This window comes from Oryctolagus cuniculus, chromosome 5 (genome assembly GCF_964237555.1).
Source record: "Oryctolagus cuniculus chromosome 5, mOryCun1.1, whole genome shotgun sequence".
In the NCBI taxonomy this organism is placed as follows: Eukaryota; Metazoa; Chordata; class Mammalia; order Lagomorpha; family Leporidae; genus Oryctolagus; species Oryctolagus cuniculus.
The window spans coordinates 130,308,448-130,327,797 of NC_091436.1; the positions used below are offsets into that span (position 1 = coordinate 130,308,448).

At 48.0% G+C, this 19,350-nt stretch overlaps 1 protein-coding gene across 9 annotated transcripts in view; it reads left to right on the forward strand.

Annotated features, from left to right (window-relative positions):
- KIF6 (kinesin family member 6) overlaps positions 1-19,350 on the forward strand; it is a 437,691-nt gene that overhangs the window by 383,162 nt on the left and 35,179 nt on the right. For all 9 annotated transcript variants that reach the window (XM_008262871.4, XM_051854769.2, XM_051854771.2 and 6 more), the window contains one exon: positions 18,933-18,983. In XM_008262871.4, coding sequence (XP_008261093.2) covers positions 18,933-18,983 — 51 coding nt within the window. The remainder of the gene's footprint in view (positions 1-18,932; positions 18,984-19,350) is intronic.

Here is a 19,350-nt window from a genome sequence, read left to right on the forward strand (position 1 = left end):
CTCCTACTCCTCTTCCTCTGCCCTCTCCCATTCACAGTCCCATTCTCCACTAAGATCCATTTTCAATTAACTTTATAAACAGAAGACCAACTCTATACTAAGTAGAGTTCAACAATTTGCACGAAAAAGAAAATGTTCCTCAACAGTCGAGACAAGGGCTGTTCAAAGTCATTGCATCTTGAAGTTAATTTCACTTTTTTTAGAAACTTAATTAACTTTAAAGAAGCACCCAAGAATGATACATCTTTTGGGAGCATTTAGACATAATTATAATACAACTCTTTGAGGACAGAGGTCCTGCATGGGAGTTAGTACAGAGTGACTCTTATTGTTAATTTAACCATTAGCACTCTTATGTATGACATCAGTGATCACCCAAGGCTCTTGACACGAGCTGCCTAGGCTATGGAAGCCTTTTTAATCCACAAACCATCAGTATTTAGACAAAGCCATAAATAAAATGAAAGTTCTCTCCTTCCTTCAGAGAAAAGTGCCTCCTTATTCACTTCTTTCCAATGGGGTCTCACCTACCAAGGTCCTTCATTTAAGACATTTTTTGCCACGGTGTCTTGGCTTTCCATGCCTGAAGTGCTCTCGTGGTATTTTCAGCCACAGCAGAATGCCTTAAGGGCTGGTTCTGAGGTCATAGTGCTATTGAAAGCAATTGTCATTCTATGAGTCTGCTGTGGATTGCTTCCCATGTTGGAGCATTCACTCCTTTTTAATTCTATTATTACCAAACTTTTAATCTTACCCATATGATCGCTTTAACACTTAAGATGGTATTTTTACTATGCAGCTTAAGGGGATATAGGGTCCCATGGCAAGTTTTTAAACTATATCCATAGAAGTAACTCCATAGGAATGTATGCAGAACTATACAGCTTTATACTTACAAACTTCATAAACTTCATAATTACAACTTTAGGAACATGGCCGCTACAGCCAGAGCTACACCAATCCAAAGCTAGGAGCCAGGTGCTTCCTCCTGGTCTCCCATGCAGGTCCAGGGGCCCAAGCACTTGGGCAATCCTCCACTGCCCTCCTGGGCCACAGCAGAGAGCTGGACTGGAAGAGGAGCAACTGGGACTAGAACCCAGTGCCCATATGGGATGCCGGCACTGCAGGCAGAGGACTAACCAAGTGAGCCACGGCACCAGCCCCTTCTTTAATGTTTTATAATTCTCATTATAGAGATCTTTGACATCCTTGGTTAAGTTTATTCCAAGATATTTGACTTTTTTGTAGCTATTGTGAATGGGATTGATCCTAGAAGTTCTTTTGCAGCCATGGCATTGTCTGTGTATACAAAGGCTCTTGATTTTTGTGTATTGATTTTATATCCTGCAACTTTACCAAACTCTTCCATAATTTCCAGTAGTCTCTTAGTGGAGTCTTTTGAATCACCTATATATAGAATCATGTCATCTGCAAATAGAGATAGTTTGACTTCTTCCTTCCCAATTTGTATCCCTGTGATTTCTTTTTCTTGCCTAATGGCTCTGACTAAAACTTCCAGGACTATATCAGATAGCACTGCTGACAGTGGGCATCCTTGTCTGGTTCTGGATCTCAGTGCAAATACTTCCAACTTTTCCCCCATTCAATAGGACACTGACTATGGGTTTGTCATAAAATGCCTTGATTGTTTTGAAGGCTGTTCCTTCTATACCAAATTTGCTTAGAGTTTTCATCATGAAATACTATTGTACTTTATCAAATGCTTTCTCTGCATCTATTAAGATAATCATGTGGGGAGCTGGCACTGTGGACCAGCAGGTTAGCGCCCTGGCCTAAATTGCTGGCATACCATGTGGATGCCAGTTCTAGTCCTGGCATCTCCTCTTCTGATCCAGCTCTGTGCTATGGCCTGGGATAGCAGTAGAAGACAGCCCAAAACCTTGGGCCCCTGCACCCACTTTGGAGACCCAGAGGAAGATCCTGGCTCCTGGCTTTGGATCAGCTCAGCTCCAGCCATTGCGGCTATCTGAGGAGTGAACCAGTGGATGGAAGACCTCTCTTTCTGTCTCTACCTCTCTCTGTAACTCTTTCAAATAAATAAAATAAATCTTTTTCTTAAAAAAAAAGATAATCATGTGGTTTTTGTTCAGCATTTTGTTAATGTGATGTATCACATTGATTGATTTGCAAATGTTGAACCATCCATTTATACCAGGGATAAATCCCACTTGGTCTGGGTGAATGAGCTTTCTGATACGCTGTTGGATTTCATTGGCTAGAGTTTTGTTGAGTATTTTTGCATCTATGTTCATCAGGTTTAGGAACTAAGGTGATGCTGGCTTCTTAGAAAGAATTTGGGAGGATTCCCTCTCTTTCATTTGCTTTGAATAACTTGAGAAGAATTGGAGTTACTTCTTTATTAAATGTCTGGTAGAAATCAGCAGTGAAGCCATCCAGTTCTGGGTTTTTCTTTGTTGGGAGAGTCTTTATTACTACTGATTCAATCTCCATCTTGGTCACAGGTCTGTTTAGGTTTTCTGCTTCTTCATGGCTCAATTTAGGTGGGTTATGTATATGTCCAGGAATCTATCCATTTCCTCTAGGTTTCCTGGTTTGTTGGCATACAGCTCTTCATAGCAATTTCTGATGATTATTTTTATTTCTTTGCTGTCCGTGGTTATATTTCCTTTTTCATCTTTAATTTTATTAATTTTGTTCTTTCCTCTCCTTTTTTTTTTGGTTAGTTGGGCCAATAGTGTGTCAATTTTGTCTATTTTTTCAAAAAACCAGCTCTTCATTTTGCTGATCTTTTGTACTGTTTTTTTGTTTGTTTGTTTTGGTTTTGTTTATTTCTTCTCTAATTTTAATTATTTTGCTTCTCCTACTAGCTTTATGTTTGGTTTGCTGTAGTTTTTCAAGATCCTTGAGATGCAGTGATAGCTCATTTATTTGGTGCCTTTCCAATTTCTTGATGTAGGCACCAACTGCTATAAACTTTCCTCTTAACACTGCTTTTGCTGTATCCTATAAGTTTTGATATGTTGTATTGTTATTTTCATTTGTTTCCAGAAAGTTTTTGATTTCTCTTTTGATTTCTTCAGTGACCCACTGTTCATTCAGGAGCATGTTGTTCAGTCTCCATGTGTTTACATATGTTCTAGAGATTCCTGAAGTGCTGATTTCCAGCTTCATTCCATTGTAGTATGAGAAGATTCATGGTATGATTTCATTTTTTTATTTTTCTGAGACTTGGTTTATAGCTTAGCATGTGGTCAATACTAGAGAAAGTTCCATGCACTGGTGAGAAGAATGTGTATTCTGCATCTGTAGGATGGAAAGTTCTGTAGATATCTGTTAGATCCATTTGGACTATAGTGTCGATTAACTCTGTTGTTTCCATCCTGATTTTCTGTCTGGTTGATCTGTCCATTGCTGAAAGTGGGATAGTGAAGTCCCCCATTACCATTGTAGTGGAGTCTGTATAAGATCCCTTAATATTTCTTTTAAATAGTCAAGTGCCCTGAAATTAGGTGCATATATGTTTATAATAGTGACATCTTCCTGTTGAATTGATCCCTTAATCATTACATAGTGCTCTTCTTTGTCTCTTTTAACAGTTTTGCTGTTAAAGAATATTTTGTCTGATATTAGGATGGCTATGCCAGTTCGTTTTTAGTTTCTGTTAGCATGGAATATCTCTTTCCATCCTTTGCCTTTCAGTCTTCCTGCATCTTTGTTAGTGAGATGTGTTTCTTGTAGGCAGCAAACATATGGGTTTTGTTTTTTAATCCATTCAGCCAGTCTATGCCTTTTAACTGGAGAATTGAGACCATTTACATTCATGGTGACTATTGATAAGTAATGACTTTGCCCTGCCGTTTTTCCATAAATACTCTTTTTTATTTCCTTTGTGCTTTTACTGGGAGATTTTCTTCCTTTAACTTCTTTTGTAGTGATGACCATGTTTCTGTGTGCAGCACATCCTTAAGCATCTTTTGCAAGACCATATAGGTGTTAACAAATTCTTTCAATTTCTGTTTGTTATGGAAGGTCTTTTTTTAAAAAAAAAAAAAGATTATTTATTTGAAAGTCAGAGTTACACAGAGAGAGGAGAGACAGAGAGAGAGAGACGTCTTCCATCTGCTGGTTCACTCCCCAGATGACCGCAACGGCTAGAGCTGGGCTGATCCGAAGCCAGAAGCCAGGAGCTTCTTCCAGGTCTCCCATGCAGGTGCAGGGGCCCAAGTACTTGGGCCATCTTCCACTACTTCCAGGCCATAGCAGAGAGCAGGATTGGAAGTGGGCAGCCAGGACTAGAACTGGCGCCTATATGGGATGCTGGCACTGCAGGCAGGGCTTTACCTGCTACGCCACTGAGTCAGCCCCTAATTCTGCAAATCTTAATTTCTTTAAGTTCAAGAAACGGAAAATTCTGGTCACCCCAACACATACACATACACATACACATACACATACACATACACATACACGTGCACACACACACACACAAATACCCATTTGTGTATATGTGCAAACACATACACACAGCACCTGTTAGACCACTGGGGCAGCTGGCCAGCATTTTCCATGAGCTGAGAAAAACCCACATCTGCTGAACTGAAGACTGTAAACAGTTGCTGAATCCTCTCTTAAGTTAGAGGATCTAGTTGGTTGTTCACCTGTCCCCCTGCCATGAAGGAACTCACCAGTCCCTGTGATAGGAAAAGCCATAATTTAGGATTAAGTGTTTTTATGGAAAACAAGATTGAGTTTGCAACTAAAACCCTGGTAGTCCCTGCAGATCTGTTCCTGCTGACCAGAACCAAACACTAAAGCAGCCTGACTTTGAATACCTCCTCAGTCTGTTCTAATGGGCTCTGGATGCTTAGCTCCCATTCATCATCCTGTGGACATGGAGAATCTGTTCAGGCTCTCTCCCTTCCCCTACATTTTTTTACAGCTTGTGAATTATTTTTATCTCTGTGAACTGCAGTGACTCTCCATGTCTGTTTTCCTTCTCTCTCCCTATTCACCGCCTTCCTGATGTTATCCCTCAGAGATGGTGATTCCCCAGAGAAGTGGCACCAACACTGGTGCCATCCACCCCTCTCCACAGGCTCCCGTTCCCCACTCCCCGCCCCCCCCCCCGCCATGGCAGGTGGAGAAGTGTGGTTCTTGGGTCAACTTCTTTCATCTGTCCCAAAGCTATCTTGTCAAAACCTCCCTTATGGTTCTGCTCTCCGCTTCCTCCCTGGCTTCCGTTACTCTCCACTTATCCCCAGAATGACCGCCTTAGATGCACGGAGACTGAAACCTCCAAGAATAGACCCTTGTGGACCAGAATTTCGTGTGGGCAGAGCTCAGGTCCAGAGGGAAAGCTGGCCATGTCCGCCTCGACCTCTTCCTTCCCCTCTCCTCCTTGAAAACATTTAGCCACAGAAGAAACGAAGGGAGAAAGAGTTTCAAGTGTTCTTTTCTGAAAGAGAAAAAGCAAATATGAAGCAGGATGGGTGTAGAGGCCATTCCCAGCTCCAAAAGCAGAGCCATTACCACCAGCATCTCAAGCAGGCTTATTAAAAAGTCATTTACTTCCAATTACAGAAATCAATCATGTTTGACTACAAAGGAATAGGAAAGACCCCATTACTAATGAAGTAATGGTGAATTTAAGAGTGAGTAACTCATAAGGAGGCAGAAGGTTTCGTGAACATAACCTAAATCTCTAAGCAGGTGTAATTGGAGTCAGTGACTGCCCAAGAGCCCCCGCTCAGTTTTGGACCACAGGAAGGACATAGGACTGCCCCTGGGGAATAAGGCACTCCAGTGAGCTCTGCCAGGATGACTGGTTCAGTTCAGCCTGAAAGACCCTTCCCTAGGAGAGAAAAGGGGAGAAACGATGTCAGGCCATACTGGAATGTAACCACAGCCACAGAGGCAACTGCAATGGGTTCCTGAGCCCTGCAGGCGGTGTTATTTGTCCCCTGAGCCACCTCCCCAACAATCATTGCTCGTACTGCTACAACCACCATCGCACCATCACAGCTCATTCACCTGCATTGTATCAGGCTGCTAATTCTTGTGGCAACCTTGTGAGGTTAGAGTTACCTTATCTTAATGAGGCTCAGCAGGATTCAGCAGCCCAGGGGCCCCAGGTAGTTACAGGTGCTTACCTGTAACTAGCGCCAATGCACCTGCTCCCAAAGCTATGTTCTTCCCCCTGTTCCAGATAGATCTAGGACCCTCTGTGGTTTCTTCTGCCATTTCCCACTGGCCCCGCTGCTGCTGAGCCTTCACCCTGTGGGAGTGTCACTCCTCTCTGGTTCCCTGTCTCTGCCACAATTCCCCAGTGTCACACTGGGGTGCAGCCCCGCTGGGCTCCCTCGGATGGTTGTCCTGAGTTTCACTGGTACGTCCCAACCCCATGCCCATGCGAGTGAACTCTGCTCCCCTTCAATGGACCCTACTCGCTACATCCACAGTGAGAGAGGGGTTCCTGCAAACTCACGTCCCATGTGAGGACGGGGACATTGGGAACCAATGGAATATGCCTGTCCTGCCCACGGAGGAGCTTTGAATGCTCCCAGACACCCCCTAGGAGTGTCCCCTACCCCCGCAGTAGGTAACTGCTGACCCAGAGCACAGGAACCTGTGCAGATGAGACAGAGGGCCTGGCGGAGTGCTCCAGGAAGAAGCCATAAGTATACACAGCACATCGGGAGCTGAAGCCTTTTCCATTCAATTTTGTCTTTTACTCTTATTTACAAACTCATTGAGGTGCTACTTCTAATCTCCAGCCTTTTGAAATGAAAAACAGTTCCACATCACCAAGCCCCAGCTCCCCATAAGGCAATCAGTTCAAGGGCGGGCCTCGAGTCTGGCCAGCGCTGAGCCTTCAGGGCGGCAGGTTTCTTCCCACTGACTTCTTTTATAAGCATTGGCTGATTTCAAATTAAATGAATAGAATCAAGTTTTATCTTGGAATGAGTGTATTGTTCACTTCAAAGAGCAATGTAAAACTCACTTTTGTGGTGCTGTAATGCAAGGTTTTGAAACTATATACACTGCAACCTTAAGCACCTTGTGCTTGGGTGGATTTTACAAAGGTATTTCAAAGAGTCCCTGGAAAAATGGAATTAGAAGTTTATTTATGGTGTGAAAGAATTTCGAAATTGCTGCACAGTTTTCCATAGTAAGCACCTTTCACCCAGTTTTTGAAGACCCCTTAAGTGAACCTCACCCTGTACCTCCACGGGTAGCCTCCAATGCATGCAGAGAGTCACTGGGAACAGATGAAATGTACCTGTCCCACCCACCCTGGAGCAGAGGAGCCCAAATGGTATCAGGCACCCCGGGAGTGACCCCTGCACCACCTCGAGGGTGCACAGATGGGAGTCCAAGCCATAGCTGCACAGGCTCTGCCCTAAGCCCAGACAGCATATCTGGCAACCAAAGCCAGGTGTTCAAACAGCAAGAATGATTATGATCTACAGCTACTCCTCCAGGACGGGCCAGGGAAGCCGCTGTAGCCCTCCCTCAATGAGCTGAGAATTTGCAAGCATCTAAAGTAACGTCTTTGGAGCAGGTACCAGTGCCATCGTGAGCCCTCAGCTCCCCAAGACATTCAGGAGTTAACAATCCATGCTGGTTGCTGAACTGAACATCACCCTGTGCTTACCTACGTGCACCCCCATGTGTGTTTGAGCTCATATCCATTCTCTGAATATGTTTGTGAAATATTATCACATACTGGAATAGTGATACCAATAAGCTCCTTAGCCTAATTAAGCGTATACAATAGCCAAACCTGAAGCTTCTGATAGAATGTGCTAATCTTGTGTGATCGTTATGATTACTCGGGTAGTCCAACCGCATATCCCACAGGAGAAGAAATCGGGTCTCCCAGACATGGAATAATTCGGTCGTTTTTCGAAAGTGAGCGCATCCCCCACCACGTGGTCATCGTGCACTGTCCTGACGATCAGGAAGGAGCTGTCCGGGCAGCCCACGCTGACTGCCCATCACTCCTCGGGCTCCTCCTCCTTGCCCAGACGGGGCTGAGGGGATGACGGGCTCCTGAAAAAAACTCCCAGGGGGCAGAAATCAAAGTAGGTTCCAATGATAGGGGTTTTTTCCTCTTGGAATCATACTTTTTAGAGCAAGCTGCTTTTTCCTCTCTCTGTGGCTTAATTGTGTTATCAAATATGAGGCTCTGCATACTAAATGGAAGAAGAATCTTGAGTTCTGGAGAACTGAAAGATGATGTCCTTTTGGAATGCGAAGGCTTAAAAACATTTCCCCAGCATGGGGGCCATCCCAGGCCTCCGACTCTGGGTTCCGTCGCTGGACTTTCTGGGCGGGGTGGGGGTGGGGTGACAGGGGGTGGATCCCAGGGAAGGTCCTGTCTTCCTGCTCCCAGGAGGGGCTGAAGGCTTCTCTGAGGCCCATCCTCATCCCCAGGCCAGCAGAAATCCCAGGGTCCCCCTGACTCCCCCTGCCCACCGCTCACCCCTTCATAATTAATAACAGAGCTCTGACCGACCATACGACACCGAAACCCCGCTCTTCACCCCACTTCCCATCACTGAAACCTGGATTATGAATAGCACCACTCGGCACGCGTGACAGAGGACATCACGTGTGTGGCAGGTGCCCAGCACAATCTTCAGCATGCCATTGATAATATCACATCCCCTTCTCAAGGAAGTGCATCACAGCTCTCTACATCTTAATTTCTTTCCACAAATATATACAGGTATACTTCTCTATAAACAATAAATCATACACACTTATTAAGGAACAGCGGTACAATTTTTCTGTCTTGGCCATCATCTTTTTTTTTTTTTTTTTGACAGAGTTAGACAGTGAGAGAGACAGAAAGAAAGGTCTTCCTTCCGTTGGTTCACCCCCAAAATGGCTGCTACGGCCAGCACGCTGTGCCAATCCGAAGCCAAGAGCCAGGTACTTCCTCCTGGTCTCCCATGCGGGTGCAGGGCCCAAGCACATGGGCCATCCTCCACTGCCTTCCCAGGCCACAGCAGAGAGCTGGCCTGGAGGAGGGGCAACCGGGACAGAACCGGCACCCCAACCAGGACTAGAATCTGGAGTGCTGGCGCCACAGGCGGAGGATTAGCCTATTGAGCTGCGGCACCGGCTCATCATGTTTTTTTAAAGGTTTATTTTTATTTATTTAAAAGACAGAGTTACAGAGAGGGATAAGAAGAGAGAGAGAGATACAGAGAGAGATCTTCCATCCACTGGTTCATTCCCCAAATGGCTGCAACGGCCATGACTGGGCCAGACGGAAGCCAAGAGCCAGGAGCTTCATCCTGGGATCCCATGTGGGTGGTAGGGGTCCAAGCACTTGGGCCTACTACCACTTTTTTCCCAGGCATATTAGCAGTGGAGCAGCCAGGACTCGAACCAGCACCCATATGGGATGCTGGCTTCATAGGCAGTGACTCAACCCATTATGCCACAACACTGGCCTTAGGCCACCATCCTTCCTACCCAGTCCACCCACTGCCCCTCTCAGTAACTTTTCATAACAGCTTTGTGGATGTCCAGTCACATGATCCCCATGCCCCTGTGATCAAAAACAGGTGCACGCACACACACACACACACACACACGCATGCAACATTGTTAGCCCAATGCAAGATCATTACACCCTCCCCCGCCTTCTTCTTTTTCCCTTTTCCTGTCTTCCATTGAATTGTTAAAATTTTGGCCTTCTCTCTCTGCCAGTGACGAGCCCCCACCTCTTCCCTGCTCCTCCATCAGTTTGGCTGCTGTTGTATGTATTTTTATTCTTCTAGAGCCAAGAAGTAACTGGAACAATGTCTGGAATTACTCCACATAGACCCTCCTCCAGCCACACCCAAGGTCACAGCTTGTGTGCAACTCCCCATGGACATCCCACCACTTTATCTCCTTCAGTTTGCATTCATGCATGCTACATGCACACACACACACAAACACACACACACACAATGCAAAGAGCAATTACATATTTTTATGCAGGTACTTTATTCATATTTTACGTTCACCATTGTTCCTTTTATCCCACATCATTCCTCTTTTCACATTTTTCATCTTTTTTCTTTTTGCTGTTCCTAACAACTTGAACACCTACATCGTTGCTATTTTATGCCAGGCGCTCTTCTAAGCAATTTATGTCATGACCTAATTCAGTCCTCACTTTCCCCATTTTTTGGATGAGGAAACTGAGGCACACTGGTAGGCACGTGCAGGGAGCCCGGCTGCAGAGTCTCTGCTTAACCTCCATGCGAGGCTGCGCCCCAGCTGTGTTGCTGAGCCTGGGGCGGGGCTGGGGGCGCGATGCAGTGTGGACAATGCCTTTACTGTGCCCTCACCTATGAATGCAGCTCAGGTCTAGGGTTCTTTCCCTCCCCTGTCTCCTGACACCTCTTGTCGCTGAGAAGCGAGCTGCCAGCTAAGCCTCGGCGGGCCCCCTGGAAGCTGCTCCCACGGCTCTTCCCCCTCCACCCCGAAGATCTCTTGCTTCCCCGCGATGCAGCCGGGGGTGGATTTACTGTTATTTATCCTACTCAGTACCCAGCGTGCACTTTCAACCCCAGGTTTATGTTTTTCTCCAATTCTGGAAAGTCTCACAGCTGTCTTCAGGTCCTGCGTCCACACAACCGCCTGCATCTCCATCCAGAATCCTTCTCAGTGGGGAAGTGGGGAAGTCCCTCCGTCTCTTCCCTGCGACTCTTAACCACCCCTTCCCATTCTTACCTCTCCCACTCTCTGATGTTTGAGCTGAGTGTTTCCATAATGCATCCCAGTTCACTAACTCACTTCTGAAATCTGCGTGGTCGAGGGGTTATTCCCCATATAATGTTTCCCTTTTAAAATGTCTTTCTACCTGTCTATGCCTGTTATACCTGTTTGTCACGTGGTTTCTTATTCTTTTTAAAGAAAACCCATGCCTCCCTAATCTCTTCGAGCATCCCCCAGCATGCTTCGTTGTCTTTGACTTGAGAATATAGACTAGCGTGGTCATGGTGGAGAGCAGTGTTCAAGCCAAGAGCACAGCTGTGCTGAGACCCGCGGAGGGGTTTCTCATGGCCTGTAAGGCTGCCCGCCAAGGACAGATGACACAGAGTTGTTGGTGCTGCTGGGAGCGGAGGGCAGACCAGCTGCTCAGCCACTGGGAAATGAGAGAAGAATGCTGGGGTACACGCTAGGGAAGGGAGGTAGCAGTGAGAGACGAGAACTGGTGCACATAAGCACAATGGGCACATGCCAAGAACACAGTATGAATAAATAAGATCTACAGAACAGTAGTTCTTTCACAGCTTAAAAATTACACAGAGGGGCCAGCATTGTGGCATAGCCAGTTAAGCTGCCCCTATGACACCAGCATCCCCTATGGGCACTGGTTCATGTCCTAGCTGCTCCATTTCCAATCAAGCTCTCTGGAAGTTGGCCCAAGTGCTTGGGTCCCTGCCACGTACTTGGGAGACCTGGAAGAAGCTTCTGGCTCCTGGCTTTGGCCTGGCCCAGTCCTGGCCATTGCAGCCATCTGGAACATGAACCAGCAGATGGAAGATCTCTGTCTCTCCCTCTCTCTGTAACTGACTTTCAAATAAATAAATAAAACTTTTTTTAAAAGAAAAATAAAATAATAAAACTTACACAGAAAACTTTAACGCAAGTTGTGAGAACACAACGAAATGATATACATCAATTAGAATGGTTGCATATTAGAATAGGAGAATGAGGCCGGCACCACGCCTCACTAGGCTAATCCTCCACCTGCAGTGCCGGCACCTCGGGTTCTAGTCCCAGTCAGAGCGCTGGATTCTGTCCCGGTTGCTCCTCTTCCAGTCCAGCTCTCTGCTGTGGCCAGGGAGTGCAGTGGAGGATGGCCCAAGTGCTTGGCCCTGCACCCCATGGGAGACCAGGAGGAAGCACCTGGAGCCTGGCTTCGGATCGGCACAGTGCGCCAGCCGTAGCAGCCATTTGGGGGGTGAACCAACGGAAGGAAGACCTTTCTCTCTGTCTCTCTCTCTCTCACTGTCTAACTCTGCTTGTCCAAAAAAAAAAAAAAAAAAAGAATAGGAGAATGAGAATAGGACACGGTAAATGGGTATAAAAATGCATACATACATGCACATATATGTACATGTGTCCATACACAAGCTTGGATGCATGTATGTGAAGGCCGGACTGATGAGGACAAGGTACACTAAACTGAAGAATAAGATTAACTCAGCCTTCGGAGCTTCTGCATCAATAAACGTCATTATCTGTCCAAGAAGTTACTTTCCCTGAAGCTCATTCATACTCCAACTATCGTCATTCCTATCTTTTTTTAGCCTTAGCTGTGTTATATATTTTGGCATTCACTGGGCAGAACCATTTTTAATGAAATGCATTTTATTTGTTTCTCTGACTCTTTCTCCTTGTGCTCATCACTCTCTGGCTGATGGCCCCTCCAGGCCACCAGTTCAGAACCTGCTCTAACAGCTGGGAGTCACTGCTCCGTGGCAGTACTGGGAGGAGAGCAGACCCATCACAGAGTCAGGGAGCAGCTTGGCTGAGCACCTGGAGGCGGAGTGTGTGCCTTGCTTCCTCCCTATGCTGCCAGTAGCATGGGAACCATGGCCCCAAGCAACAGCTAGAACTCCGGAGGTTTCTCTCAGCCCACTCTCACCCCCGGGTTGGGTGGAGCAGAGGCTCACCTCAACCCGCGGCTCCAAACCATGAGCCTGGCTCCTCTCCGCTGTTCTACGTGGTGCACTTCGCGTCACCTTCCTGCATCTGGAACCTGAGACTTCGCAGGCTCCAGGCTTCGGCTCCACTCACTCTTTTGTGTTTGGGCCCTACAGCTGGCCTTCAGAAATCCACCTGTCATCTAATCCAGCCATGTCTTCTGGATGCTCTCGTTTTTGCTTTACCCACTGTTGCTCTGGTGGGAAGAGCTGATTCTTGCCTCGAGATTTTCAAACTATATCAACAAAGTGGGGACACAGCCTGATGAAATATGTACCAGCGAGGAGGAGGTTTTCAAACTTCCAAGGATCTACCTACTCCTGCTTCTAGGAAATCCATCTGAGAATTATACAATTTACCCCAATCTCATTATTTTTACAAATAACCTTCCAAACAGCCTTTAAGGACCTGATCTTTTGGTTATCACAGATCATCTGTGTCAGTACAAAGAAAGTAGCTTTCCACGCCACAGCTGAAATCAACCCCCAAATTCAGAACCACCAGCTTGCTGGATGTTCCATTTCTAAGGCTCTTCAGGCAAGAAACCTATTCAGTGTGCTCCCCCACACTGCAGCTCCACTACTCACGCTTATTTCGTTTTGACTGCACTGGTCGTGTGGTCAAGCAGAAGGACATATGTTACTTGAGTCCAGAGCCCTTGATAATGACCTAGACGCCAGTCACCAATCCAGCTCAGTCCTGCCCCAGGCCTTTTCCCTTACTGAAGCCCCTGCCCCCAGTCCCTATCCCAAACCCACGTGTACCTGGCCGTCTCCACTGTCCAAGCAGTTCTCTCTGACAAAACTGCCTTGCGGAACCCCACCAAAACATCCCTGCTCTTTTCTGGGGCTACCTGAGCCCCACCTCTAGCGATGATGCCTTTCCTGGTGCTGCCTTCCCCTCACCTAGACTTAGCTCTACTGCTGCCTTGACTCGGCCTTCTGGGGCTGCCCCCTTGATATGTGGTATGCTTTGCCCATGTCTGAGAGTGCATTAACGCCTAAAACCTGTGTGTGCATATCATCTATGTCAGTGTGCTGTTCTGTACTCCTCCCAGGAATCTTGGGATGGGGTGGGCACTTGGCACAGCAGTTAAGCTGCTGCTTGGGCTGCCTGGTTCTAGTTCTTGCTATCCTGCCTCCAGTCCAGCTTCCTGATAATGCACACCCCAGGAAGCAGCAGATGATGGCTCCAGTGCTTGGATCCCTGCAACCCTCATGGGAGACTCAGATTGAGTTTCTGGCTCCTGGCTTCAGTCTGGCCCAGCTCCAATTATTATCGGTATTTGGATAGTGAACCAAAAGATGGAAATTTTACTCTCTCTATCTCCCTCTCCCCCTTCCCTGCCTTTTCAATAACTATTTTAAAAATACAATTAAGGGCCTGGCACTGTGGTTTAGTAGGCTGGGCTTCTGCCTCCATTGCCGGCATCCCTTATGGGTGCCTGTTCCGGTCCCGGCTGCTCCTCTTCTGATCCAGCTCTCTACTGTGGCCTGGAAAATCAGTGGAAGATGGCCCAAGTGCTTGGGTCCCTGCACCCATGTGGGAGACCCAGAAGGGACTCCTAGCTGCTCCTGGCTTCGGATCAGCCCAGCTCTGGCCCTTGCAGTTATTTGGGGAGTGAACCAGCAGATGGAAGACCTCTCTCTGTCTCCCTCTCTCTCTGTCTGTAACTCTGCCTCTAAATAAAATCTTTTTAAAAATGTAAAAAAATAGATTAATACTTTTAAAATAATCTTGCAATATAACAACATAATTATTGAATTTATATTATTCTCATTTTTCAAATGACAAACTTGAGGCTTAGCAACGTTAAGTGGCCCATCCAACTAAGAAGTAGCAGAGCTGGAATTTGAGTTCAACTCTATGCAACTCTAGATTTGTAATTATTTTCTAGTAAGAATATACTTCAGAAAGTTCATGGAAGGGGCCAGCATTGTGGTGCAGCAGGTTAAGCTGATGCCTGCAACACTGGCTTCCCATATGGACATGGGTTCGAGATGCAGCTGCTCCACTTCCAATCCAGCTTCCTGCTAATGCTCCTGGGAAAGCAGTGGAAGATGGTCCAAGTGCTTAGACCTCTGTACCTATGTGGAAGACCTGGAAGAAGCTTCTGGCTCCTGGCTTCAGCCTGGCCCAGCCACAGCCATTGTGGCCATTTGGGGAGTGAACCAATGGATGGGAGATATCTCTTTCCTCTTATCTCTCTCTCCCCCTCCCTCTCTCTCTTTTTATGACTTTGGCTTTCAAATAAATAAAAATGTTTTTAAAAGTTCATGGAAATGTACATCATCATGTAAAAATAATGCATATATTTAAAAATATTTTGCACTAAAGTGTTTTAATTCCATTTTTCTATGAACTGTCTTTTGTTTGTAAGGCACAGGGGGAGGAGGGAGGAAGAAGGAGAGAGAGAGAGAGAGATGCTATCCATTGGTTTACTTCTTAAATGCCCACAACAGCCAGGTCTGGGCCAGGCCAAAGCCAGGAGCCAGGAGCTTCCATGTGAGGGGTAGGAACACAAACACTTGAGCCATCACCTGCTGCCGCCTCCCAGGGTGCACGTTAGTAGGAAGCTGGAATGGGTAGCAGAGCCAGGACTCGAACCCAGGCCCTCCACTGTGGGATGCAGGAGTCCCAAGCAGCGGCTTAACTGCTGACCCGAATGCCTGCCTCTCTATGAACTTCTGGAAGTATTCTCATATAACAAAAGTGGCAAAGAGGTTTGCTTCATCTCAAGTCCACTCCAAGTGATTGGTTGTAGCTGTTGGCAGTGCTGTGTTGAAGAGCCCGGCTCAGGGTCAGCAGGCAAGCAAACGAGCGCGATGCAGGAGCCAGGTCAGCCACAAGTCCAGCATGTAAAAGCAGGAGCACATGTCCATCTGTTTGCTGATCCCGGTACTGTGTTTTCTGAGGCTAGAGTAGTGTCTTCTGCTAATCTGTGTGTTCCTCTGCACTTAGAGCATAGTGTTATCTTCTAGCAGATGAGCGACAAATGGGTGTGGCTCAGTGCTGACATCAGCACCATCCCTAGGGCTCTGCATCACAGGAGGTGTGACAGCACCGACGACAGCCCCACCAGGGGATCCTGAGTGTGCACAGCTCCTCCCCGGGGCCAGGCAAGCAGCTTTCACCTGATGGTTGATCTCAAAATAAAGTGTGGGCCTTCAGGAGTCATGTTTTTATTCAGCAGACTGATTATCAACATTGAACGTCAGTTTATGATAAAACAAAACAAAACAAAAAAACTTTCCTGTGCACCGTCTGGTAACAGAGAAGCCATAGGTCACGCCATACACCTCCCTCATAGTCTGCTTGTTTGTGGTTGGGGTCGAGGCCACACATCTCCGGAGCTTTCCTGCCTGTTGTTGTAGGCTCAGGGCTCCACTTCTGCCCCTGCAGCCACCCCTACTCCACCAATAATGGATCAAAAAAGGAAAGATGTGCATAGCCTGTGTCGTTGTAAGTCAGTGGAGGGAAAAGCACTAATTTCCAGCATCTTGTTGCGAGCAGGGCTTTCCTTGCCTCCCCTGCGCTCCAGGTTTCAACCCCAATTTGGGCTCCCTGCTTCCCTCCCAGACTGTCTCCTGCCTCAGACTGAGAGCGCTCTCTTTCCCTTTCATCCCTTTTTCCATACCTCTGCATGGGGATGTGTCCAGGAACCCAGGCCAAAACCAGCAAATTTATCACCGTGGTAATGACAGCAAGCTGCAGGCTGAGTGGATTCCACAATCCCCCTCAGCTCCTTCTGCTGCCAAAATGTGTGGAGCTGTGAGATCCAGCAGATTACAGAGCCCGCTGTCCTGCAGAAAGGCTCTGCTGCAAAAGGCGATAGATACAGTATCTGCCATCAGGTTATTTTTGGAAACTTGTTTGGGGAAGTCTCAAAAAAAAAAAAATTCCCATATGGTGGAAGATGTTAATCAGTTCACCAAAATAGAGCATCCCTAAGCACACCGGAAAGCGACCTTTAGCAACGTGTCTCGTTATAAAGACCCACTCACCATTTGTCCCCCTGGGATGCCTGCTGCTCCGGAGACTTCAGTCTGCTGGTGAAGTTCATGGACATGCCAGTCTCTATGACAAAACGCCCTGCTCCTTCTAGACAGGCAGCTCCCCCCAAGCCAGGGGCCATGGCCAGTCCTTAGCCCTGTCATTGCAACGCAAGCTTCCCAGGCGTGGGGCTGGGAGGCCCATGCTTGGGGCAGCAAGCTAGGGAGTGTTGGGGGGGATGAGAGGAGAAGCACAGGGGGGCCATTGCCAAGGATAACGATGCTTGGTGTCAGGGAGGCCCCTTGCCGGGGCAGTGGGGGGGAGTGCTGGCTTCCCAGAGAGGAACACAGCCCAGTGTGTCCACAGTCCAGTCCCCTTCAGAAGCCAGCCCCAGGCAGGGGAGGGGCCGCACCGCCGGGCACCTGCGCCTATACCCAGGAGACAGGCAGGGTGCACCAACATCACCCTGCTATCACCACGAGAGAGCCCTTCATAATCTAAGTTACAAGATGCCACCAAGTGCTGCGTTTGTCACCACAGCATCCCCTTTTATTTGGAACATGCACATGCTGTGCTTTTTAAAACTTCAGTTCCACTGTGTTTGATGCATACTGGAGTCAGCCCAGATCTAGGCTTACGCTCCTACCTCCTGTTGTTGTTGTTGTTCATTTTTTATTTGACAAGCAGAGAGATGGGGCCATGAAGAAGAGAGATCTTTTTTTCCATCTGCTGATTCTCTCCCACAAATACCTACAAGAGCCAGGGCTGGGCCAGACCAAAGCCAGGAGCCAGGAGCCAGGAACTCAATCCAGGTCTCCCATGTGGGTGACAGGGACCCAAGTACTTGGGCCATCGCCTGCTGCCTTCTGGGGTGTGCATTTGCCAGAAGCTGGATTGGAAGCAGAGGAGCTGAGACTCAAGCCGGGCATTGTGACATGGGATGCAGGCATCCCAAGGGGCGACGTTACCGCTGTGCCGCACACGCACCCTGCCTAACTTTAATCTTCTGGTGGAGACAGTAAGGGTCATGTAGCACAGGGTCGGGGGTGGGCCACTGCATCTGTGGCTGTGGCTGGCCCAGGTGTCAGGTCAGTCTCCAGCTGACTGCAGGCTCACCAGGATTCATCACTGGGTTTCCACTCCCCAGCTCCCCCGCAACTCCACCCAACGTTCCCACTCTTCCCAATTTGGAATTAGGGTGCAGTTACTACCCAGGCCCAAAGGGTGGCTTCCTCTGGGCCTAGTCCTCTCCAGGGGGGACATGCAGTAGGCAAGGCACAGATATGCAGGTGTCCAGGCCCTGTGCAGCTTCCTGCTAACGTGCACCCTGGGAGGCAGCAGCTGACAGCTAAGTACTTGGGTCCCTGCCTCCCCATGTGGGAGACTCATGTGGGAGACGCAGATGGAGTTCCTGACTCCTGGATTTGGTCTGATCCAGCCTCAGCTGTTGTGGGCATTTAGGGAGTGATCCAGCACATGGAAGATCTCTCTTTAAATACACACACACACACACACACATCAATGTCTTTCAAAGAAAAAAATAAAGAAATTGGGGGCTGGCATTGTGGCAGATTGGATTGGGCCACCACCTGCCATGCCAGCATCCCCTATGGTGCTGGTTTGTGTCCCTGGCTGCTCCACTTCCAATCCAGCTCCCTATTAATGCACCTGGGAAAGCAGTAGAAGATGGCCCATGTGCTTGGGCCTCTGTACGCACATGGGAGACCCAGAAGAAGCTCCTTGTTTCTGACTTCAGCCTGGCCCAGCCCCCGCCACTGAGTGCATTGGGGGAGTGAACCAACGGATGGAGATCTCTCTCTCTCTCCTCTCTCTTTCTGTGTCTCCTCTCTCTCTTTGACTTTTGAATGAACAAATAAATATTTTTAAAAATTAATTTAAAAGTAGTCCTATAAACTATTACAAGGCCAAATCTGCCTCCCCCTTCTCTAATAACAGACAGGAAGAACCACGTAAGAGACGGGGGGCCCAGGAGAGCTTGTGAGTGGTGGGTGAAGGTAACAGAGCCCCAGATGATAGAAGCAGAAGGTGAAAGGGGCGCCTGCGTTGACAGGCTGCCAGGGCCTTTGCCTCCTGGCGTGGGGGGGCCTCTTCTTGCCACCCAGGCCTGCGTCATCCCTCGCTCTACTTTTTCCCTTAGCTCGCCCCAGGCTTCCGAGGCCAGGTCTTCCCACAGCCCACTGGAAACTCACTGGGGGCTTTCTTTCATGTCTCTGCAGGTCACCTGAAGGAAGAACTCACCCAGCGGCACATCCAGCAAGTAGCGCTAGGTAGGTACAGGGTAGCACCTGCAGGAAGAAGGCGGAAGACACTCCGGGAACACCCCCGGGGAGGTTAGGGCAAGGGCTGCTGTCAGCGCCACTCCCTCTGTGTGCTGCTCCTCAGTGGGACCGGCTGCCCCCGACCGCGCACTGGCTCCCAGCTGTCGGCACCTGGAGGCCTGCCCTTCCAACCGGCGCTGCCTCAGCCTCCTTACCTTTCCACACCACCCTGGGTCCTACCTTGAGCTTTCCAGAACCACGGGCCATTCATCTTCACAGTAACCATCAGTGACGATAGTTAGCCACACCAGGTTAGCCACCCTCTAGTGGGCCATCTCCGGGCACTGCCGTATATGTGCTGTCTGCGAGCTTGCCC